The sequence below is a fragment of the Ascidiella aspersa genome, chromosome 4 (genome assembly GCF_963924565.1).
Source record: "Ascidiella aspersa chromosome 4, kaAscAspe10.2, whole genome shotgun sequence".
Classification (NCBI taxonomy): domain Eukaryota; kingdom Metazoa; phylum Chordata; class Ascidiacea; order Phlebobranchia; family Ascidiidae; genus Ascidiella; species Ascidiella aspersa.
Window position 1 is genome coordinate 11500510 of NC_139450.1, and position 24747 is coordinate 11525256.

Below are 24747 nucleotides of genomic sequence, written 5' to 3' on the forward strand. Positions count from 1 at the left end.
ATAATATACTCTTTTTGTTGGTATAGATTTAAATATACGTACAAAACATTCGCTTTGCCAACGATTATGCAAAATCTTTGCGCCCATTTATACAAATCGGCCTGAAATGTCACCGCAAACGAAATCGCAATTGGAGGTGGAATATTATTGCTATAGAACCTACTATTTGTTCCATGGTCGCAGGTTTGTGTTACTTACCTTAAAATGTGTAAAACTTCCAACAAATACCTCTCATTCCTCTGTTTTGACAATTATTTATTTCAAACTTGTTCTGATTAAAGTTCGACACCAGGCGCTGTACAATGTACAGGATTTTTTAATCGCAAAAAATCTCAAAGCGATAGAGCCAAACGGTTTCATCACAAATTCAGTCCAGTCACGCTTCGAATCCAGTCTCTGTAGTTGACTACTGTGGTATAGATTCCTGGTGCCCTTGCGTTCGCGCAGCCGTGGCCCCAGCTGACAATGCCCCAAACGTAAAAGCTTTCTAGATAAAAAAACAAAAAAAAAACAGAAACCAATGTTAGTAATAGATGTGACAACAAACAGGATCTCATAGAGCAGGGGTGCTCCACTTTCAGCCGTTGACGGTAACTCAATGTGGCTGTGCACATGTTAAGATCACTGTGGGGAAAGCGTTGCAAAAAGATTTACGACACAAGGCAAAGGCTTTATGATGTACAACTCAACCTGTATGTGCATTTTGTCGATACTACACCTTCTAATCGCTAAAGCGTTGCGTGTATGTAAGGCCTTATTTCGGTAGAAACTTTATAATTTCGTTGGAAACAGCACTCTTCTTAATCTAAAAATAATAGTTTTAACAAAAATTTAAACGCTCAAAGGTAATGGTCCAGGTTATAGAAAAAAATGCTTCAGCGTTGGCAATTTTAGTTACCTATACATGTGTTAAATAAACAAGGTCAAAATTACTGCACATTTGCAAATCATGGATAAAATACATTAACAATTTGGTATCGGATCGGCGCTGATACTACCGTAGTATCAGGGAATACCGATACCATCACTTGATATACTATCAGACAAACCTACTGCCGGCCGCCAAAAAAAATACAGACTAATTTATTTTTATGCGGCCATCAATGGCGGACACGCCCGAAATAAATCATAAGCTCACTGAAATGTATACAATTTAATTGTCTTACGAGTTGCATTGTCGAAACATTGCAGTGGTCCACCTGAATCCCCTTGGCAGGTATCGATTCCCCCTTTTAGGTAACCGGCACAAAACATGTTTTCGGATAAGGATGACCCGTATATGGTGTAGTTGCCGCAAACCGGTTTGCTAATCAGCGGTACCGGCGCCTCTTGTAGAAACTGACTGAATGGTATCTGTTCTGAAAATGGTCAAAGCACGATTTAAGACGACCCGACCCGTTGTTTCATTTTTTTAGGTAAAAAGTTGATATGTAAAGGAAAAGTCTGAAATGATTTTCTATAGTTCTTTATATGATTCGTCAACTGCTAAACTTCGTAAAATATCCAAAATTATTGAGAAGTATCTTTTATCGAATGTAATTAACTTTTGTCATGTTGCACATTCACAGAATCCTTATTATTCTCCTTCATATATAACCTAGTTATTTTTTCCATTTCATAATCCGTAGAAGTATTCTAAATTGCGTCAGGCGAAGTTTATTTTTATTTATCAATTTCTGTAGTCATTCCAAACCACACTCTTTTCATTATACACTATATAATCTTACCGGTGGTCGATAGTTGTCCCCATCCAGTTATGTAACATTTGTAATCGGCTGGAAACTGGTGAATGGATGTCGGGATGCAAGCTGGCTTAACGTAATCGTCATATTTAGCACACGTCGATCCGCGAACTGGAGCCAGCTGTGAAAAATAACTGGAATCGTCAGCGAAATTTTAATTTGTTGACCTCTTGGCATTTTATGTAAGTGGTACTCTAAAGATTTTGTGAGAATTTTATTAAGTATATATCCATGCGAAAAACAAATGTAAAGCATCACTGCCTATTTTGGCCAACTCATTTGATAGTGTAATATAAGTACACAGTTAACATCAAGCAGAAAATATCACCGTTAAGTAGACGGCAAAAATAATAGTTCATGAACTTGGGGTACTTTCAGCAGCGACATATTGTTATAGGCCTAATATGAATATTTTTGCTATGCAATGATGCTATTTGACTTCTAATAGCAAAAAACACTTTATGGCTTTGTAACTGCTTACTTTATTTAACAGTAACTTGAAAACTAGTAAATTTAATTTTGGATGGTTTTTTAGTAGATCACGTGGGACATGCTTTTTAGTTTTAATCAAGGTTGAATTGAAAAAATAATAATCTTAATTAGGCCTAAGCTTGATTCTCTCTAGTGGATAAAGCTCAGTCTACCTCAAGCAAAGCGATGTCGTTGTCGTTAGTAGAGCTGATGTACGGGTTGACTTGGTTGAAAATAATTCGTGTGATCTTTATGCTTTGTTCAGTGCCTTCGTTCGTCTTCGTGTCGTAGTCACCAACGCGGATGATGTAACTGTTCGGTGAGTAATGGGGCCTGGATCATACACAGGGGCGATTTAAGGCAATTAAGGTTTTCCTTTTTTTTAGTAACTTGTTTGCGGATCATTTTATCTTAGAAATAAACGATATATTTTTCAGATAGCAATTGTTGCATACCGGGAGTAAGGCTTCACATTTTCAATCATGTCATAACACACTTTAAAATGTAACAATTTTACAAAACAAAATTTTGATGTTGAAATGTACTTAATGTTCAAAGTAAAGCCATTGCAACAATTAAAAGTAAAATACAACAAAAAAATATACCCGAATTGATGTCATTTATGTTCCGCAAAATATTGAAATCATTTAGGTTATGTTTGTAAAACTTTAATTTGTGAAGGAGTGTAAAGGCAGAGGTTTGCGCTAAGATTAAGCGAGAAAAACATTTCAGCCTATGCCGTTTAAATTAAATTAATTTAGCGTAAATCATTTTTTTATGTCTAACATGATTCGGCCTACTACTTACGTGAAGCAATGTGCCGCCGTGAGCACCCAGCAGCTGCTGATCAGAGTTCCGCCACATTTAAACATCCAGGGCAGCCATATTCCCACCTTGAGCATTATTTGTTGATTAACGATATAGAGACTCTAATTGCTGTGCGATAAGAAATATACTGTGCAACTTCTAATCGTTCGAGAGTGTACAGTCACATTTTCCTCTCTTTATTTACCTCCACCAACGCCTTATTTGGCATAAAACAAAAAGTTAACTAATTGTTTTTAAAAATACGATAGGAACGAAATATGCTCATTCTAAACACATCGCAAATAAATAATAATTGCGTTCAAAAACTGAAAAAGCTAGTTATTTAAGGGCTGTCTATATATATATATACATTAAATCGAGCAATTTAATAAAAAATATGTTTTTGCCAACTAAAACTTCATTCATACCACTACCTAGGGATGTCCAAAAATTATCGGCTGGGATCCGATACCCAAAACCAATGGTGGTATCGCTATACTCATCGAAAACTATAGGGTAGTATTGGTATCGGATGAAATTACGATACTTTTGTCTAAAATATAGGGTATCGATATCGGAATAAAATATCAAACATCGGACATCCCCACCGCTACCGTTTTTGCTTCTACTTTTTCCCAGTCCGAATTTTAACTTATTTCGGCAGGGACCGCAACAGCAGCAGTTTATCGCAACAACCAAAAAAAACTCGCCTAAGGCGAACGGTAGCGTATCACCTGCCAGGGCCACTCTCCAGGGTCGGCATTGTTGCCCCCAACAACCCTTGTTCTGATGTGAAGACGGTGAGTCGGCATGTCGCCACAAGTAGGCTCTGCGGGCGGCACTCCGCTAGGCAGATGGGTTGCTGCCGTTGAAATAGGTCTCGTCGTGGTAACGGGAGTTGTGGGACTGGGGGTCACTGTGTTTCCTGTCAAAAATGAGTATAACAACGAAAATGACAAGATGTGGTTTGACATAAACCGACTCCAGTTAAATTAACCGAGTCTTGCCCTCCGATAGCCTTGTATTCCACCCATGCCTAAACTAAAATAGGGTGGATCTATGGGAGGTAAAAATCCTGTCGCACACCTATCCATATAACCTGGTTGGAAAATATTTAGCCCTATGTTATTATTAACAGTGTGCAGCCTTAAACATTTTAGAAAGTCAGGGAGAAACAAATCAATTACAAAACATGGTCCATCAAACTGGAAACAAAATTTACGATGTCCACTATTTCAAAACTATTTACTTGTCATGCAAACGACTCCGGCTTCATGGTCCATGGGACAGATGGCCTGATTCCAGCCACTATGTTCACATTCATCCAGTGACACTTCCGTCCCAGTGCATCTAACGCCGCTTAGCTTGTAGGGGAGGCTGGTGCGAGCAAAGAACTGGCCCTTCAGCGCTTGAAGAGCGCCTCTTCTACAACGAAATGGTTTTTGTTTTATAAAGCACACAAACACAACCTTTATCGCGTTGTTACACTTATCTGCTGCTTTCTTTGCAGCGACAACATGAAGGTGTCAGTTCAAACCGTTGTCAGCCGCGAACAACTAATCACAATTTTGTTGTAAACGTATACTGCTGACTAACGTAACAACTGCGCTTATAGACACCCAACTCCGGTATTGGAGATGTCATTTTCGTTACATTATTCCGATTTGATACAAGTAGCGACGCTAAAACTCCTACATTCCTGCCTATTTTGTCTAATTCAAACCGAACCAAACGATTGAAAATAATCCACCTGAATCCCAGCTGTCGACATGCGACGTTCGCTTCCCTGATAGTCCAACCCACGTCGCAGATCAAGCCGAAATTCGAACCCGTTCCAATCTCGAGGCGGCCTTCAAACCGAGATGTGCCCCCTTTAAGTCGAATTGTGACATCGATGGGAATTGGGCCGCCGTCAGATCCTGTACATAACAGTATCAATATTAATGTGGCGTATGTCGTATAGATAAAATATCTGTTTGTCGTCTGATATATCCCAAAGGTTACAGTTCATTGCTTTTTGGTTTGATCTATCGATAGTTGATTACAGGCGGGGCGGATCCAGAAACAATTACCCCTTTGTTTTTTGTTATTCTATTTAACTAGAAATAAAGAAAAAAAAATATAGCTCAATACCTAAGGTTTCAACATATTAGTCTAGAGTTTTACATACGGTACCAAAGTACCCTTCTTTGAACATAACATTGTATTTGATTCCATACTTAAATTTCCCAAGGGTAATTTAAAGGCCAAAATGAGTGTTTTTTTAATTGAATTTATGCTAAGGCGAGTTTTATTTATTTCTAATGTATGCTTACACCCTCTGAAATATTTAGTTCTTACATCTAACAAAACATTCTACTTTAAGCAAAGACTAATAAAATTTGTACGAAAAAGAACCATAACCGCACGCGTCGTTATTATTGGTTTAAGACTTACTGCAATTTTTTTCGTCGCTTCCGTCCAAACACTGAGTAACTCCGTCACAAACCTGGCCAGTTGGTATGCACTGATCACCGCAAACAAAACCGGCGCAGTCTGCAATAAAAAGCAATTCAATTTAAGGAAAACGTTCGTGCAAAACGAAATTAGGCTTTGGTCAAGCACAAATGCGAACGTTAAACTTTTAAAAGGGACGCTATTTTTACTTGAAGGATTTATACGTAACAGTGTTTAAACACACAAATTTGTTAAATAAAGGACTTGAAACAATCCCAGGTCCCTGTAGCTGTAATTGTGGTAGATAATTGTGACCTTGCAATCTGTTCAAAACCTCTTTAGTTTATATGGACTTACTTAATGCCGTCTTCATTTCGTAGTGCACCCAGTTTGCGGCTCCAATGGACGGGGTCACCAGTCCCAGTTGACGCGATGACATAGTTGACAAATCGCATTCACTCAATGCCTGGGGGAGTAAAACGTCGAAAAAATACACCGTATATACTTTTAGGCTTTGGTGCGTGTTGGACCAAATAGAAGTGTATTTTGTAAACAAAAGCTAAACAGTGTTTGGTATAGTTTTTTAAAAGGAGCATAAGTTAGTTTTAGGTATGTACAATAATATCAGATCGGGGCCGAAGCCCGCTTCCTGTCTTGGTAGTTTCGGTTCTCGTCCGATTCTCGGGGTTATCAGTACCGATCCATAAGCAAATTAATTTAAAACTGTTAACCATTATTTGCGGCCTTGTTACTTTTGTACCTTGTTGTAGTCAAAAGAAACGCATTGGAATCGCTTTTCTTCTCTGCATTTCTTGGCGCAGATGTAAGGCGATGCATGGCGCCACCCAGTTTTGTAAGTGTCCCCCGAGTTCGGTAATTTCTTGCCAGCGGTGGTCGTGAAGTGCGATATGTGGTCAACTACAAAAATCGTCGTTAAACTTACACCATGAAAGCTAAAGAAAAGGATCAAATCAGAAACAATGTAAAATACCCTTAAGGCGTTTTAGTTCTTCAACTTGGTATTAGGTTGATTGAAATTATAGCTTGCGACGCTTTGTAAAGTTATTCATCGTGCTTTTAACATACTGTATGTTCAATTTAGAATGTCTGTTTCGTTTAGTTGGAAATTAACCACGTTTCTCTTCACAAGCTACCATTTTTTTAGTTGACCTTAATCAAATGCTTTTTATAATGCCCTATTTCACACGTTTCCTAAGGTTTTTTGTGTTAGACGTCCCGTAAGACGTTAATTTGTGACGTCTTTCTAAAAATAATTCCGTGCGTTTCCGTAAAAAAAATTGTTCCAGTGAGAAAATGATTGCCCTTTCACCTATTCTGACAGCCCAAACACGCCCTTATTGTTCCGTAGCTTACCTGAACCGTAATAACCTCAACTTGCTGAACTGTAACACCATGCACCCAGTCTGGTAACGCGCAACCGGCCAAGCGCAAACGCTACCCCTGTCTGTCGCCTTACCGCAATTGGTTTCGTCCCTGTTGTTGGTGCAGTCATCGTCACCGTCGCACACAAACAACGAGCTTATGCAGCCGGCGCCGCCAACCCCACACCAGAAAGTGTTTGGGTTGCAGTTCTCTGCAAATAAATGGTTCTTGTTCTGCGGTCAAGAGGCAGCGAATACGTTTTTTTTTTCTTTTTTGAGTGGCGTTTTGGAATTTGCGATCATGACAGTTATTCCTATTTCGCTATGTTTCCATTATAACAGTCTATTATGGGAATCAGGCTGAAAAAGAAATTGTTTGACTTATACATACAATTGCAAAAACATGCATCTAATTTCTATATGCCGAATATTTAGAACCACATATAGGCCAAGCCTGTTAAGCCATTTTAGGCAATATTTTTTGTTTCGCCATGTTTTAATTATGACCGTTAATGTTGTCTGTACAAAGCTGTTCAAAAATGTTATACTTTTTGGAAATCAACGCAAAATAAACAAATCTAAATAAATAAACTCAAATAAGGTCTCTACGGGCCGTTAAATTTTAACTGTGTAGACTTTACGCATCTTTTATAACATTCACATTGGTCTTAATTAAAGGCTGATAATTGCACCGGTTTCACGGGATTTTCATGTTGTTACCTTCGCCGCAGTTTTTCTCGTCGGTTCCCCAAGCACAGTCGCTCATTCCGTCGCACACCCACCTGGGTTTAATACAGCGCCCCTGGTTGGCGCACAGCTGCTCGCCTACGTCGCACACAGCCGGGGAGGTATTGTTAACCACTTTTCCTATATAATGAGAAACAGATTATTAGCACTGCCTTAATTTAAAAACAAAATTGAAAAGATAAGATGGCGATGAGAAAGATGGCGATGATAGAAAAGCTAAAGCTAGATTCTCTGACTTACTAGGGTGTATTTTTAGAGTTCGTATAGATTGAGCAAATGTAACTGATGTCCGACCCTTCGTATATTATTCTGATATCTATAATTCGGGTAAAAAATGCCACCCAACCGATTTTATATGACGTTATTAACATAATCTAGCAGGCCAAATTGGTCAAATTGAAACGTACAAATATAATGTTTCTAAACCGGTATGCAAATCATTGCTTAACTTTGGAAAACTTAATTACCTTTATTGTTAACATTACATTTTTGAAAATAGTATTCCTTCTATAGTTGAAAACAGTCAGTTGGTTAAAACGCTTTTAATTTGGTTCGGCATTAATACCTGCCTATTTTCGAACGAATTCACTTGGTATAGGACATTGGATCCAATATCGACCTCACTAGCAACAGCCCGAAAAAACCTATGAACCGCTTTCTTGACTGCTGTAAATAGGAATCAGTCTGCTCTTTTAGCGGTATTGTCAATCCTCGTGATAAGCATTTTAACACAAAAAGTTTACCGAAAAAATAAATGGCAAAACAATGTAGTATTTACCTATAAAACGGATAGAAATTTCGACTGCTTGTCAAAAACTGTATCTCCTGTTTGAAAAATATTACTCAGGACATGCAAAATCGTTGTGGGTTTCAATTCGTTGGAGACGTCGGTTGTGTATTTTTGCTTAGTATAGCTACGTTAAATATATTTATAACCATAACGAACTAATATAGTTATCTTGGCCTAAATATTTGTTTTAAGCAACTTGTCGCGTTGATGATTTGTAAAAAATACTTTTTGTACGTTTCAAATGTTGCAGCCCACTTTGTAAGTGAAGGAAAATTTATGGTACTGAAAACGAAACCAAATCAGTGATTATAAAGCAACAAAACTTATGCCCATGCTTTAAATTGCTGTTTCTTATTGAAGGACCCCTCGTTTCTGTCGATTTCTTCGTTGACCTATCCCTATAGCCTACCGTTGCAAGCCCATTTCAAGCAAAACCAAAATAACGATACCTTGGCAAACCACGGCGGCTATTCGGTCTTTGGGGCACTCAAGCGTATTCACGGTCTCGCCACCGCACTCAGTGATGGCCGGTTCTTCTCCTGTACAAGTCACGTTGCCGTAGAAAGCTGGCAGGTGTCGCGACTTTTTCGGGGCTTTAGCCCGCTTTATGCGAATAAACTTCTTGGCGCCCATGCTGAAAAGGTATTTCTGAATTGTTTCGCTGCTGTTTATCGCTGTTCAATTTACAGTTGACCATGTTAATGTGCACAAAACCAATACCGCTTTAGTAATTGATTGTTTTTTAAATATGAAATTAGGACATACTGTAGCTTCGAAAACTATGGTTGAAAACTTTTAGGTATATGGTTGAGTTACTTATTTGATGATGTTTAGTAATTATTCTATTAAAGCTGGGTCCTTTAATTAAAGACTCGATCTTAGAATAATGACAATTTTCTCACGATTTACATCAACGTATAGACTACTAATCTTAATATTAAATTCGAATATACGGATAAGCCTCAATTTACTGCTAAACACTACAGGTCTAGACAAGTAGTACATATAGGCATGTAATGAATTAAGTCAATACAATGACTTGACTTAAGTGCACTTGAGTCACTATTTTCAAACTGCCTATCTTGACTTAAGTCTTTTGGACAAATTACTTAAATTTACTTAAGTCTTTAAGACAAATGACTTGGGTTAAAATGAAGTGTTTTTATTAACCTTTTTTTTTAACTTGGTTATTTTTTATTTTTGCACATAAAACAATTGGCTTGCTGTATATCGCGTTTTTGGTATTTTTTATTTGAGTTATTGCTTATAATTTGGACGTATTTACCAATTTTAACAGTCTAACGTGTAATTTTGACTTGGAATTGACTTGCTCTAATTATGAATTGACTGGAAATTGACTTGTTATTTATTCAAAGACGTGACTGGGACTTAGGTCACATCAAAATAACTTTTTACAACATTGTATATAGGTTTCAAATAAGTGCTGTTATGCTTTTTACAAAGCAACGCATCAAGCAGTGAATGTAAAACAGCACAAGACAAGTAACCGAAAATATTTACCTGTATTGTAAGTAGTTGCAGACGACTTGTGCGTCCTTCAAATCCCATTTGCTTGCACATATAACGCCCCAGTGGTTCTCTTCTTTGTTGTAAACCTCCACTACGCCCCGTTTTTTGCGGCAGCCTTTGTCTTTGCAAGAAAGTCGCAAATCGCCCTTCAAGCAATGTTAGAGACATCGTCACTTCAAGTGAAAAACACCGTTACTAAAGACTAAAACAATAATATTGTTCGCGTATATGACTAGAACTGGATTAGGTAGTATAGTCATTTGTTTGGCAAAAGTTAGTTATTTGGTAAAAACTGAAGCAAAAGGGTGCATTGAACAAAAATGCGTTGCCCAGTTATATTCTCTTGTTGCAGAAAATTAAAGAATTTGGTTAAGGTTCAAAGGGGGCTTCTTACGAAGAAAACACTACATCATTTTATTCACTTCAACACTAAAAAAGTGTTTTCCACAGAATGGGGAAAGCCGTGATGTAAATTATATTAGATCTTTTTTTTTAAGTTGCCGATCTATATGTCATGTGACACATCTATTTATTGTAACTAGCAAATCCTAATATTTTTAAGTTAAAACTAACTAATTATAAAGGTATGCTGATTTTTAGAAAGCTCTAATAATAAAGTTTCGTTGATATTACCCAAATACAGTGCTTTTTACAGTCCTTCTAAAGATGTTGAATTGCTCCAATTTTACAATTTGCACAAAAATAACCACAGTTCGTAATTTTAAGGGTTTATACGCTGACAACGAATTAGCTTCATTCAACGCACTGTGAAACTGCCCTGGCCTCTCCATGGCTTGGTCACAAGGCTTGAGGTCGCCGCAGTTGCTGGCTCTGTCGGGGTAATGGCAGTGGTCGTAGTCGTCGTCGGGGAAATGCTGGTTGCGACGCTGGCGTCATCGTCCGAGTCTGAGTTTCCAAACACCTGGTCCCACAACGAAGAGATGTCATCGCTGCTGAACGAAAACGTGCTCTGCTCTCCGTCACCGAACGAGAGCTGAAACAGGCTAGTGTCCAAAAAGCCGGCGCGAGGTCTGGACTGTGGATGACCTGAGAAAAAACTAACGTTTACGACAAAAACACTATAGGCTTGTATGAGATGAGTTGTGAGGGCTACTTGAAATAACAAAGCCATGAAACAAACCCATTTTTTATAAGTTGCATGTTCGTGATTAGTTAAATAAAGTCAGTTTTGTAAATGGAAACTTTATAAATGCCTATATATTTAAAACGCATTTCCTGCCTAAGGTAACTGGTTAAAACGAAGCACATTTCTCAAAGGACGCCGCCGAAAGACCAAATAGGCCTATTCCTGTTTCTCATAACCAGGACAGGCCTTAAGAAGTAGACTAAATGTAGGGCCTAATGGTTTCGATTCAAATTGTCCATTTATTTGCGCCTATATGGTCGAATTCAATTATTTAGCAGGCCCATTCTACATTTAGATAAAATTGCACAAAATACAACCAAAATGCGTCATCGTTTAAAATGCCCCTTCATCTTGTGCCTGCCCCTTTCGTCTTTAGGGCCTTTAAAATTCGGGGTAACATTAAAATATTCAAAGGTATGTCGACGACGCCAATACGTTATACAGCAACGTAACTAATCATAGACTGTTTGAATTGCAAATTAGAAAGTCGAACCGGTCGGCCAATACCTTGAACCGACACTAGTGAAAATACACTGCCACCCCTACTATACCTCCTTGTCTTGTCCTGGGATCAGGCGGTGGAGCCCTGTTATGGCCACCCGGGCGTCTTGGTTTCTTAGAATGACGACCTTGAGGCCACCCTCCCCCGCGGTGTGCGCCCCACTGAGGTCCCCCGGCCCGACTCCTCTGATTACGGTCTCCCCCATAACCTCCCCTACCGCCCGTGACAAACGTACATACACATGTAAAAACGACCATCAACAGCAACAACGTGCAAGGCCTCATCTTGTAATCCGTAAACAACCTACTAATAAGAAAAACAAAGTTCTCGGGCTTTACCTTACATACTTAGTGTATATGGTTATATTTTTGGCTGCTTATCAACATCATTTTGAACAGATTAGCCTTTAACGTCATACAAAGCCTTATTATTTTCGAACGAAATTGGTTATTTTTAAACGAAAATACCATTTTAGATGGTAATACCATTCGCTTCAAAGCCTTATTAATTCTTAAGGAATTAGCTTTTTGGGTGGTCAAGCACTATGTTATTACGTTTAAAAAGCTTGATAAGCACTAATTAAAAGCAAGTTTGTTCTAAAATCTAAACCATACACTGTAAGTCAATAGTCGTTATATCCACTTTTATTTTATACAGATTAACAGTTACAGAAAAAGCCTTGATAAATATTGACATTTATCTATTTCTTTTCGTTTTAGTAATCATTGGTTGACTCCCAACCTATATTAAAACATATCCGACCATTCGCTGTTCTAAACGTTTACTCAGGAAAAATATTTTAATGCTTTGACCATTGCAACAGAATGGATCTCGACGAACCTGACTAGCGACCAAAGCCGACAATGCACTACTATTGTGACTCATGTAAACACTTTTTTCCTGAAAAGTATTTTCGATTCCCTGATACAAATCTAGAACTGTTTGCTGTTTCTCCGCAATCTTATTGCACTTGTCGCTTATCGCTGACAAGAAAGCTCAAAAAGCTTAGCAAAGCATAAATCGCGCTTGTTACCACTAGAACTGAAACAGCAGCAAGTCAGCCGTGAAGTAAATAGCTACTCCTTTATTTCGCGGAAAAGTAGGCCATTCGTCTTGGCGAAAAACAAAGTGAAACAACTTTTATGTTTTTATTGGCGTAAGCTCACAAGATTCATATGTTGCAAGAAGTTGATGAGAAATCATTGTTTATACTTCGAAATTCCATTTTATCCACCTTGAAAGTTTTACACCTTTTCACTTTACGAAATAAAAAAGACATAACATAGACCAAATAAAATAGATGCGACACAAAACAAGATCCACGGGCACGCAACTCTCATTAGGTTAGCGATTAGGTCAGCTACAAACAACAAAGAAACCACTGCTCGGAAAAATAGTAAACAAACGACAAACAAGAGAAACGCATATTTTTTACGAGGCGATTTTTGGCAGTACAACGCGTTTCTTGCTCCCGTTCATTAGGCTTTCGTTCTGCTTCCAAAACCTTTGCCCTTCGCCCAATTGTTTTTTAACCTGGACAGGGCCGACCGCCCTGGCATGGTTCCACACGTATTTTTTAGTTGGTGACGCGACGCCCGTGACCCTACCGTCCTTGAACGTCCTGCTGTGACCTTCGAGGTGCTTTAGTGACGTCACAGGAAAACCTCCGAACACGGGTTGATCGGGAGAGCTGAAGTCTACCAAAAAATAAAATAGCAAAATAATTAAAAAAGGCAAACATATACATTTAGCTCAGTGTGAACTACAAATGCGACACTTTTGCGACTTTAAGCATCGTAAATAATGTATCTTATTATGAATTATACGTCTCCCAAAACAGTTCCTCCTAGTTAACATATATTTGTTACGTTTAGTTTCCACACCTGTTTGAAAACAATTCCAATTTTGATTTTACTTTTGCAATATCGATGTAACTTTCATTTCCATTATTTTGCAAAGAACAAATACCTAACCACCGGCAAACAATTCGAGAAGAATTAAAAAGCAACCACTGTAAGCCTATGCAAAACAGGTTAAATAAACAAGATTTGCTATTATTTTTACTTCATTTTTGTTATGAATTATACGTAAAAGCAATGTTAACCTACTTAAAGAAGACGACCAGTGTAGGACGTCGAAACTATGGTTAACAAAAATATTTACGACATGAGCTATTTCGACTAATATTAATCCATGGTAGAAACAGTTTACAAAAGCGAGCTGTTTTAAAGCGAAAACTGGCATAGTAAATCAAAAAAACGCGGAACCAAATGACCAATAGAAATATCGAAAGGAAGAGACTTTTTACCCGGACACTAAAGTGGACATATAATCACTTACAGGTGAAGCGTAAAAGATCGATCCGGAAAAATAGCCTATATGCACCTCCTGCCGCTGACCCAAACCCTAACCTTAATCAATGCATAATCACGTATTGACGCAAGCGTAAAAGAGCGATCCGCGGGAATAGCAACCTCCATACAACAAAAGTTGTAAAAACGAAACCGTAAAAGAAACGCCACATACCCGTATGACTTCCGACCGGCTCTTCAGCAGCCGTGCTGTGTTCTCGAGCCTGGTCTCCCTTCTCTGTGATGTTTTCCAGCAGCGAGACTCGTCGTCTTATGGGAGAGTGCTGTTGGCGGTTGGCACGCGCCATCATCGCCGCGTCATAGCGTTGGTGGTAGTCGGCCGATATCTTGCGGTAGTAGTTGGTGTTGGGGTGAAGTGAGCGCTTGATTTGCAGCGGAGGCAGAATGAGTCGACGAGGCTTACTGGCCGGGTAGGTGTGGCGCTAAAACAGGCGACCAGTTAAACTTACTCAGCGGTTATCGCTTAATCTGTATATTCAGAGTGCGACTATTTAAATACCAAATGTTCTGGAGCCTTAGAAAACGCATTTATAAACAAGTATGCCATTACGTACGTTGTTGCTCCCCCTATTTTATTACTCTTTTACTTCGGCCCACGAGTTTTAACATATTTTTCTTTTACAATGAACAAGTTCTTTCAAAGGTGACCTTGTAAGCATTTCCTTTTTTTAACTCGGCGATGTTTTTATTTAACTATATCGCATTGAATGCAAACGTTACAGTGGTTTCCCACCGCTAATAAGCGGCCCGCGTAAAAAAATTCTTATTGTGTTGCCAACCTTAATTCTAACATTTCCAGTTGTGCAGGCCTGCCCTAAATGTGTAATGTTTTTGTAATTTCTATTGGAATTTAGAAGTTCAGAAGTCACGAAGGGCAGCAAACCGACAACTAAAGCGTCAGCAGTAAATTTCCATGTTCGATTGTTCAAACATTAAGCCCGTTTATATGCACGTTTAAGCCGGATTCGAATCTGATTCGTTAATTCATTCTCTCTCGTTTTGGCGCTGGAATGAATTAAGTTCTCTCGTTTCCTAATCTGACAAAAGGAGTGGTTTTCAATCCGTTCTCCGCTTAATCTGTTCGTTTCGCTGACGGCCGGAATTGTTTGATGTTGAATAACCTGCTTTAACGCAGTAAACATCACGCCACTTTTGGGGCATTATGACGTAACACGAACGGCTAGTCGTAAACAAAACAAGTTTAGCGCATAAGGAAAGAACATTACATACACTCGTTAGAATCAGGTACTAATTTGTGACATAGGCGCTGGTCTAGAATCCACAACATATAACATTATTTGTGTTAGGATGCGGGTTTGGGTAGGTTTAAATAGTAATAGTTGGCCCATCCTTACCCAAATATTGTATTGTACTTTGCTTTAATAATTGTCTCAACGCTGTGGTAGGATTCTAGGCCAGCGCCAAATACAGTTTTCATTAATGTTTGGTACATTTTATCACCTTCTTTTGTCCATTTTGCCTTGTATATAGCGTTGGACAGCACAAACAAGCTTAACTTTCCTGCACTTACATTCTGTTTGCCAGGTAAACTACTGAAGCACTATACAGACAGTCAAAAACGTACTTAATCGGCAAACCTAACTCAAGTAATCCTTGGTTTTTTTTCAATGTTAGGTTAATAAAAACGAACAAGCAGCAATAAATTGCTACCGCAAGGAGTAGCTTAAGCCGAAAAATTGGTTGTGCGTTAGAGGTTTACTGGAATATTACGTAATAACGCATATCAGTGCAGTTTGTACACTCAAGCTGGCTTGAATTTCGCGCCATGTAATTACGACGCTGGAACGGATTACTTTTCAAGCCGGCTTGAACCTTAATCTAATCTGCCTGAGAAAGGTGCATATAAACAGGCTTATTGTTGTATTTGTAGCTTTCTAGTTTGGTCTAGAAATGCTTATTTTTGTAAAAGAATATAAATAAGCGGTCCATTTTCGACTTAATAATTTCACCCTAAACATTTTGCAACTATATAGTCTCACCACGTCAGGAGAAGCAAGCACTCCACATGCGCTCCCAGTTATTTCTTCTATGTCTTCCAGGTTTGCCACGTCGTACGACTTGGTCAACGCTTTCGGATGAATGGCGCTATCTTCGTTCTTGTACAACTGAAGTATTATTCGTACGTTGCTCAAGCGCGGATTTTTGTTTATTAAATGTAGTTTGTGTTGAGGCAATAACATAGAAGGCAAACCTACTCACCTGCAAAATGTTCTCGGCAAGATTTCCCGCCTCGTCTGGATTAAGTTCTCTAATACGTCCATCACGTTTTCCCTGAAAAATGTGACAATCAAATGCTTTGGTCATTTCTTCCAATCCTTTATTTTTCTTACATTAAGGAGGTATGAGATAACTTATCAAATTTGTGTGTGATTCTACAGTAAACTTTAACGTTTCTTATTGGAGCAAAATTAAAACACAGAAAATATTTGAAATAAAAAATTGAAACACCCCAATCACTGTGGTTTTATTATAATAATATTTAAAATTATTTTCAATAAAATCCTGGTTTAAATACCTTTTCTACAATTTTCAGCCTAAATCGGTTTCACAGAGAGACAAATCACTAAAGACCAACCTGTTCGAGTTGAATCCGCGCCTTGATCATTCTCCTCTTGGCCGGATCTCTAATCCGCTTGTATTTCTCGCTTTCCTGTTTTATCTGTTCCACGGTGGCGCCCCCGTAACGCCCCAGGTTGAGCAGGGGGCGCGTCTCACCCCTATCCTTGCTCTCATCACGCACCGACCTGATGCGCCGCAGTAATGCGATCTGAAAAGCTTTCAGCTCATCGTTGGAGTTTGTCGCTTTGTCGTTGCTCCTGAAAAAAGATTCACATGTAAACTTTTGCTTTACATTATCGTGATGGGTTTGGGATACTGAAACAACCAGGCGCAGTGCTATTACACTTTCAAGTCTAAATGGTCAACAAATCTTTATTTAAAATGATTCGTTGATAAGCGTTAAAATTTTCAATAAATTTATCGACATGAAGTTATAATAATAAAGTCAGTTTGTCTTGTTAGAGCGACTGATCTGGAAATGACAATTAAACTAAAGAGTTATGTGCTCGCAAAATGCTGGTCGTTGCGGAATCTTACTGTAAAATGGCTCAGAATTTGGAAACCACTGGACTATTGGGAATTGAAATAAACTAACCTGATAAATGCATTATACCTATGGCTACAGTCACTTTTTTGCTATACTGAAATAAAAATTTTTAGTATACTGTACTATATATCAGACGAAAATACAGTTTACTTTTATTAATTTAATATTACTAATTTAGGCTTCGCAAAACAAAAACAAATTATTTTTTTAATAATTCAAGCTTCGCAACCTTTAATTGTTCGCGCTTTAAACAAGTTACCAAACCACAATGCGCTTTTTGGTGACCATATACCTTTCCATCTTGTGAAATTCGGTGGCCCTCTCGCTCTCGATTTGACGCTTGAGGAAGGCCAGTCGTTTGTTCTCGATGTCGTTCACGACGGTGGTGAAGCGACGACGCTTCGTGTTCTGCTTGTAGATGCTGGCAATTCTGCCTCCCATCGAAATCGACAAAGCATCAGCCATGACGGTTTACAAGTTAAACTATATCAACTTGCGCAAATTTAAACGGACAAACTAAAAAATTCCTCCTATTTTATTTGGTTTTCTTTTCTTGAATGGAACCTGGGTTAAATTAACGCAATAAGTTCTTTCACAAAGCGACTAAAGTCGGTTAGCAGGTGTTATCGTTCTGTCGACTGCTACGCAAATACTGCAGAGAAGCCACAGGACGTGAAATACATTTTATATTTTTCGCAGTTTATCAGGGCGACACTCTTTCTCCTCCTTTTGATATTGCGTTCTGACAGCAGGACAAATATCGCAAACGGCAACTCGGCCTCGAGAAGGTAAATACTGCCCGAAAGGCGCGCTGACTGAGATAATATTCTCCACCTTTCATTACTTTTTCGAGTCGGCAAATAAAACACAATACTGCGTCACATAGTCACGTTTCGTCCTTCCGTAAAGTCCTATCAGGTGCGAAAGGAAGTCAAAATATAGATATTCGCCACATTTGACAAGGGCGTCGAAACGTATCACAACATGTCCGACAAACACTTCGAAGCCATTTTTCTATTATTCCCATTTCGAGGCGGTTACGTAGCGTAAGGTCGATCTCCCTGCAACTATATATGTTTGAGATTGTAAGCTGCCCGCAAAGAAAACAAAATACGCGATTGGCGAAGACGGCTTTCATGTAACCGTGTTATTGTGCATCATAGTGTCGGCTTACGTTTTGTTGTGACGATTACCCTGTTTAATTGCCTATCGGTTACGTATGATCCTGCCTAACCTTGTTCACTCAGATTGAAACGTGTAGTCCCGCGCTTTTATCCCTGACCCGAGTACGAAAATAAACAGTCGGTGGGAAAAGGTTTTACGTCCACTAATGAGAAGAGCCTGTCTATTTTTGAAGTATATAGTTTTTTCCACCCCTTTCTCTTACTCGAACGGAACTAGCATTGATTTCACCCAGGTGAAATGCTATTTCGCTTTTCCTTCTCTCTATACTATTTATATAATTATGGATTACCCTGTACACTTTTGCGGAAGTGTGCTAAGATTAACATAATATTTCATGCACCTCGTACCCGTATAGTACTTTTTATTTTGTAGAACTGTGAAGATAACAAGCAGACAAGCCTTTTTATAATGCGACTTGAAGTGTACTCAGTATTTATTTATTCAGATTAGCTTACAGCAGGGGTTCCCAACCTGTGGGCCATGCCACCCTAGGGGGCCATGAGCCTTTTTCAAGGAGGCCAGGAAAAAAATTGAAAAACAATATGTCTTTTAATTTATTATCTACTCCACTAAAACAAAAACTAGTGTCTTGGATATTCAATATGACATGCGGCTGTCTCTTTCCACCACTAAACCAGCAATTAAGACATTGTCAGAGCAAAAACAAGCTCAGCCAACAAATTAACCGAATATGTAATAACCAATTAATCTACGATCATGTTTATCGTGTGTTGTATTAATTTCTCAAAATTTTCAGAAGAGCCACGGTGTAAAAAAAGGTTGGGAACCCCTGGCTTACAGCTTAATAAACTTTTTACAAAATTACCTAATGCACAAGTAACCGGTTCATTTAGGAGTAGTTGTGGTAACGTTACCAGCATATATTTTATATATTGGGATTTCTTTTTTTTCTTTGAGATAAAATAAACCCGATGTTTAGTGAAGTCATTTTTTGACTATATTATCTTAAAAACGCAGTTTTATAAAGTATTCTTAAAGTTCTACAGTTATTACACAATGAGAATAAGATAGCTACCGCAAAAAAAAACATAATAAAATCCGTATCAAATCAACAAAAATTCTATGTCAGTCTACGTGTACTTGATCGTGTCGAAAACGAACAAAACTTTTGTCCGCGTTTAATGTCATAAAATATATCGTATGTTCGCCCTACATCAACAAATATAAGCCCTTACAAATCAAGTTTGCTTACGCAGGTGCCATTATTCGGCGCTTATCTTGACAATAACTTGCTATCAATGGCTCGACAAATAGCTATTTATTTAGCACAAACAAAATAAATAACGTGGAAAGGCTAAAAGTGACAACGCTATCCTTATATAATCTATAGTTTCTTGTTAAACTACTGAAAAGTGCTACAAAAATTAACAGCCAATACACTATTATAATATCATACTCACAATTTAGTTGTAAAGCACTTTCGAAACTGACTATCGTTTTAAAGGGCGAAGCCATCGACTACACACAACTACTTTAAACGCTTATGCTATGTTTAGGTCGGTGTCAAATATCAAAGCTTTTCTAAAGACTGTTGTTGGCGCCAACACGACTTTACAAGATTCCAAAACAAAGCCTTCTATTAGTATTTTGATATATCATGACGTCAGATAAAACATAATCACCGTTTAACACAGACCTGGGCCCGCCAAGCGATTTAAATCGGCCCGCGGCTTTGCTAAAATGTACATAAGCAAAAACAAGGGCTAGTTTCTACATGTTTGGTTGTACCTTGTTCGGTATCTTAAACACTCTTTTCCGCAAAACTCTATTTTTAGCGATATGTTTTTTTAGTTTTAAATACTAAAATGGAAATTATTTTCGCGCTTCGCGCGAATTCCTTTCTGTCTTTTAGAAAGCATTCTCTGCTTATAGTGCTCTTCCCAACGAAAGTTTATCAAACTTATCCTAATATTTGTATACTTTTTGCGCTTCGGTGGAATGTTTTCCGTCTTTAAATTATGAACTAAATACCAGCCGTTTTCTAAACTCTGAAACATACTGATTTATATGTTGTCAACCTAATTTAGTTGATGAACTCGATTTATACCTTCTTGGCAATATGACCGTTGTATCGCAAGTAACACATCGGTAACTTAAAGCCTCGAAAACCAAAAAAAAATTGTAGGTTAATTTTTTTGTGAGAAATTTTTACGTATTTTAATCTTAACTTTCGGGTCAATGCACCCCACAACTTGATAAATGCCAATATATCAACAAGATATGTAGTCTATATTTTTAATCTATATCTATATCTATATTTTTTATGTGCTCAATGCGTCGCGTCCCCCTATAAATCTAAATTAATAGTGTCATTTTGAAACAAATATAGTCGCATTTAAATTGCACTTAAATTGCATATTTTATAGCACAACTACAAACGTAATAACAAGTTCGTTAGCTTTTTTGTTTTATCCCGTCAGAGTATGACGTCATATTGCGTGTATTTAAGATCTTATTTTTGACCTGGCCCGCCACCGCATTTTAAGTTTCTCATGCGACCCGCGTCAACAATAATTGCTCACCCCTGGTTTAACAAGATTTGTGTGCATACGACATCACGTCAGAAGTAACAAAACAGGTGTTCTTCAGCTCTTTTATTTAACGTGGATCGTTAAAAATGTTTTTGGTTTGCGCGGACCAGGTTGGGATGGATTTTTACTGAGAGGACGTCATAAAACAAGAAACCTGCTGTTTTCGGTCAAACATTTATGGAACGGAAGTGAAGTACATTATTTACGAAGGCGTCAAAGTGATTTTAATATTAAACTCTATTATTTTGAAAAATGTATTACATTTTTGATGAACACACTAATATTTTAACTAGGCCTTCATGGACCCCTAAAACTATAGTCCACGGGCCCCATTTTACGAACCTCTGAAATAGACAGAATAATGCATTGGACCAGGGGTTCTTAACCAGGGGTACGTGTACCACTTGGTGGTACGAAGCAACAAGCAGGGGGTACGACATGCAGTGTGAAATTATGCGCTATTTAGGCTTTTTGTGGGGAACGCTTAATTTACGAAAAGCAACCACAAAAAGCCACTAGTAAAATGACTGAATGCTTGTGTTTTGTAAATATTGTTGAAAAGACTGTATTTAACGCATGCAATCAACACATAAGTTGTAAATACATTGATTTTAATTTCTAATCCTATTATTACAATTTTTACTTCCGTCGGCCATTGTAGGCAGGGGTACGCGAAAATTTCATGAAAGCTCAAAGGGTATGAGCGCTAAAAAGGTTAAGAAACACTGCATTAGACCGCCTCTGGTTATATAATGTATAATTATTAAACAATACAGTTCAGAGTGTTCCAAGGTTGACAGCATCGCGGGCCATATAATTTAGCAGGCGACATGCGTGCCAGGAGCAGATCAACGATTTTAGGTCTAGGAATGAAATGCTGAAAGATGACGCCACGAAGCATCGTCAAAAAATAACGTTGAAAGACTCCAACAACTTGCTGGTATCGTGGAATTGTGCCCAAATGAAACCAAATGATAATAAGACTGGGAAAATGATGCGCGAAAATATGCGTGTTTGACAAAAAATTAATTTAGAAGAAGACTGCATTTATAAGCGTAAATGTATTTTAACTCAATTTGACTGAAAGTGCATCATGGAAAGGGTCAAGGCGTCAACCTTTAGTTACAGTAAAAACCTGTAAAACAATTCTTTCCGGAAGCGCGATATATTTTATCGTTCATTAACTTTAATGTGAAAAAAGTAATTTATAAGGGTCGTACTTTTTATGTGATGTTCTATCAAAAAGACGGAAAAGAAAACGCAAATAAGTTCGCCAAACAGCTATTTTAAAAAACTGGTTTATACAGTAACCGGTATAGTTAGAATGATAAAATGATATAAATACAGCACACAATAAACATGATAGTAATTAGTTAGATGTTAGATATTACAAATTAAGTTAATGTGATGGTTGAGCTTGTTTTTGCTCTGACAATGCCTTAATTGTTGGGTTTATGTGGAAAGAGCCAGTCGCCAGTAATATTCAATATCCAAGACACTGCACTGCTTTGTCTTTAGAAGTGGCATTGTTGAAACCCAACATTCACAACGATAGGTTAATGGCAATAGCGACAGCAATAGCACGACAATAAGTCTAAAGTTTAATATTTTGAAAAAGGCTCGTGGCCCCCTTGGGGGCTAGGGCCTCGGGAAACTTCTGTCATATATAGGCTACAATCAATATATTTACTGTCACTGCGTACCTGGTTTAAGAAAATGAATTTCACTAGAATATTTTAATTTTTAAAACAGCCAAAAAAATAACGATCCCATAGTTCTCGCCGCAGATTCTAGTTCAAATTATTGTGGTAACGGAAGAATATAACTTGAAGCGCAGTCGCGATAATATTAAACTTGTGTTAAATTCCGTATAAGGCCTGAAATCTGCTTGCATAATGTACGGTGTGCCATATTTTGAGAACCGATGCTTTATAAAAGGTACGTGTTTACAAAAAATAAACCATAGCGTTAATTTTGAATTAAAATTTGCATTCGCATTAGGGCGAGTGTCTATTAATCAGCACTCGCCTAGACGAAATAAAAAGATCAAAAATTCGGTAAGCCATTTGCAAATTTGCTACCCATACCGAATTATTTTTCACCAACTAATTTAACCTGAATATTTCAAAACATTGTGATTTCGTCGATTCTCGTTAAAAATAAAATCTTATCCTATCCTATCCTGATTTCTAGTTCGAAACGTTAACGTATAGTTCTTGTATATAGTCTCAATTTTTAATCGAACTGTTGTGTACTTTTTGCCATGTCTAATGAGCCTGTTTAGTTCGATTTTACTTTATGTATAGTTAAATACCTTTTCATTCGTGGGATAGTTGGTCGCAGTTCAACAAAATGAGGCCAGTAGGTCTGATAACAACAACTTACTTACGATAAAGGCACTTATTAACAGTCGAGTTGGTGTCAAACACCACTCGCATATTCAAGCAAACGAGCGCAAAATCCAAACCCAGTATATACCGGTATTTCTATGAAGCTACTCCTGAAGGACGCGCTTTTTGAATGCTTGTTCTTCTCACTATTGGAAGCGTCGTCACATAATTAAAGTTTTGCGTCAAACTTCCTGGAAGTTCTGTGCACTTCAAAGCAAATCCGTTATTGACGGTTAATGGTCGTTGTGTATACAAAGGCTGCAGATCAGTAGCGAATAACATTAGACTGTTGACTTCCATAAAACAGCCTAGATGTTAAGTTTAAAATAACTAATTATATATTGTACCAACAGTCTGTCCTTGATAGAAGTTTGCAGTTACGATTGGGAGTTTTTTAATTCGTTTTTTGCAGAAAAAAATACTTGCCTATAGATTTCCGTTTACAAGAGATTTATTTCATGACAAATTAGCGCTAAATAAAACATACCATACTTCTAATTACTTTATTTTTTATAGTGAGTTCCATTATTAGTAGTATTAATCGTTTAACATCAGCAGGATTATAGGTCGCGGACTGGAAGAAAATAACCTAACCGACCTCAATTTAACCCGAGTCATTTGGTTTAGCCTACTGTAAAAAAAACTTGTCGTAGGCCACACGAAACCGGTTCAGAAAGATCCAGTTGAGGCTCTGTTTGACTTTCTAAAAATCATTTGCAGAAACCGGTGGCGTACACTTGCAAAGGCAGCGTTACCTTAAAGCTTGGGCGGTTTTATCTATTGTTTGGAATACGGTGCTGTCAAGCTATGTCAACCATAGAATAATTACTGCGACTAAAACTACTTTTACACACTATAAAAAGCCGACATCAAGCAGGTCATTTTGCTACGGGGAAGTTTTACGGTGGCTATACAGCTGCACGGCTGTTCTGCCTGTTTGTTTTGGTGTTTCGTAGGTCAAATAACAAGTCGTCCGACCAGCGGCTGAACCCGATTTTTACAATTTCAGGTGGGTCAATTAAAATATTGTTGCATATGTTTTTTTTTATCCTTTTTGCTTACCTTTATCATTCACCCATTTAGCTGCTGTTTGTTGTATTAATTGAGTTTACCCATGCACACGAAAATGGTTTTAAGACAGATTATGCCTACGCCCACCCTATTTAACTATTTTTTACGATGTATTTTTTGCGAAATATTCAATACTAGCAACAAATCCGAAGCTAGTGAAATTTCTAGATGGCTGGTCTAGAATTCTATCACAGCATTCATTATTAAATCAAAGCACAATACTTGGGGGCTCTTTCTATTTCGTACATAGAAAATAGCTCAAAAAACGGTCTAGAAATATTGCATACCACAACGCACATTATTTGGGTTAGGGCGTTGATTAGCGTTTGGGTATGGGTGGGTTAGGTATTATTATATTTAATATTATTAATAATGCTGGACCCACTCAAACCCAAACGCTAACCCACAGCCTGACCCAAATAATGTTTGTAGTGGTAGGATTCTGGACCAGCGCCAATTTCTGTTTAAACTGATTTTATTTTTGTGTTTCCTTGTG

General features: G+C 37.9%; 2 protein-coding genes across 2 annotated transcripts; both read right to left on the reverse strand.

Moving 5' to 3' along the window:
* Positions 1 to 316: 316 nt before the first annotated feature.
* On the reverse strand, positions 317 to 12470 carry LOC146147847 (neurotrypsin-like). Its single transcript, XM_083386770.1, has 17 exons — positions 11604 to 12470; positions 10672 to 10952; positions 9897 to 10051; positions 8825 to 9009; positions 7559 to 7705; positions 6934 to 7050; positions 6217 to 6374; positions 5814 to 5922; positions 5457 to 5555; positions 4771 to 4939; positions 4270 to 4445; positions 3755 to 3945; positions 3021 to 3106; positions 2387 to 2546; positions 1728 to 1863; positions 1167 to 1358; positions 317 to 487 (listed from the first exon to the last, which is right to left on the reverse strand). Exons 1-17 carry the CDS (start codon positions 11836 to 11838, stop codon positions 360 to 362), a joined length of 2724 nt encoding a protein of 907 aa, XP_083242896.1. The 5' UTR covers positions 11839 to 12470; the 3' UTR covers positions 317 to 359.
* Positions 12471 to 12661: 191 nt separating this feature from the next.
* Positions 12662 to 17814, reverse strand: LOC146147848 (uncharacterized). The gene is made up of 6 exons (XM_083387653.1): positions 17346 to 17814; positions 16523 to 16763; positions 16147 to 16218; positions 15927 to 16052; positions 14081 to 14348; positions 12662 to 13251 (listed from the first exon to the last, which is right to left on the reverse strand). Exons 1-6 carry the CDS (start codon positions 17516 to 17518, stop codon positions 12986 to 12988), a joined length of 1146 nt encoding a protein of 381 aa, XP_083243779.1. The 5' UTR covers positions 17519 to 17814; the 3' UTR covers positions 12662 to 12985.
* Positions 17815 to 24747: the final 6933 nt, after the last annotated feature.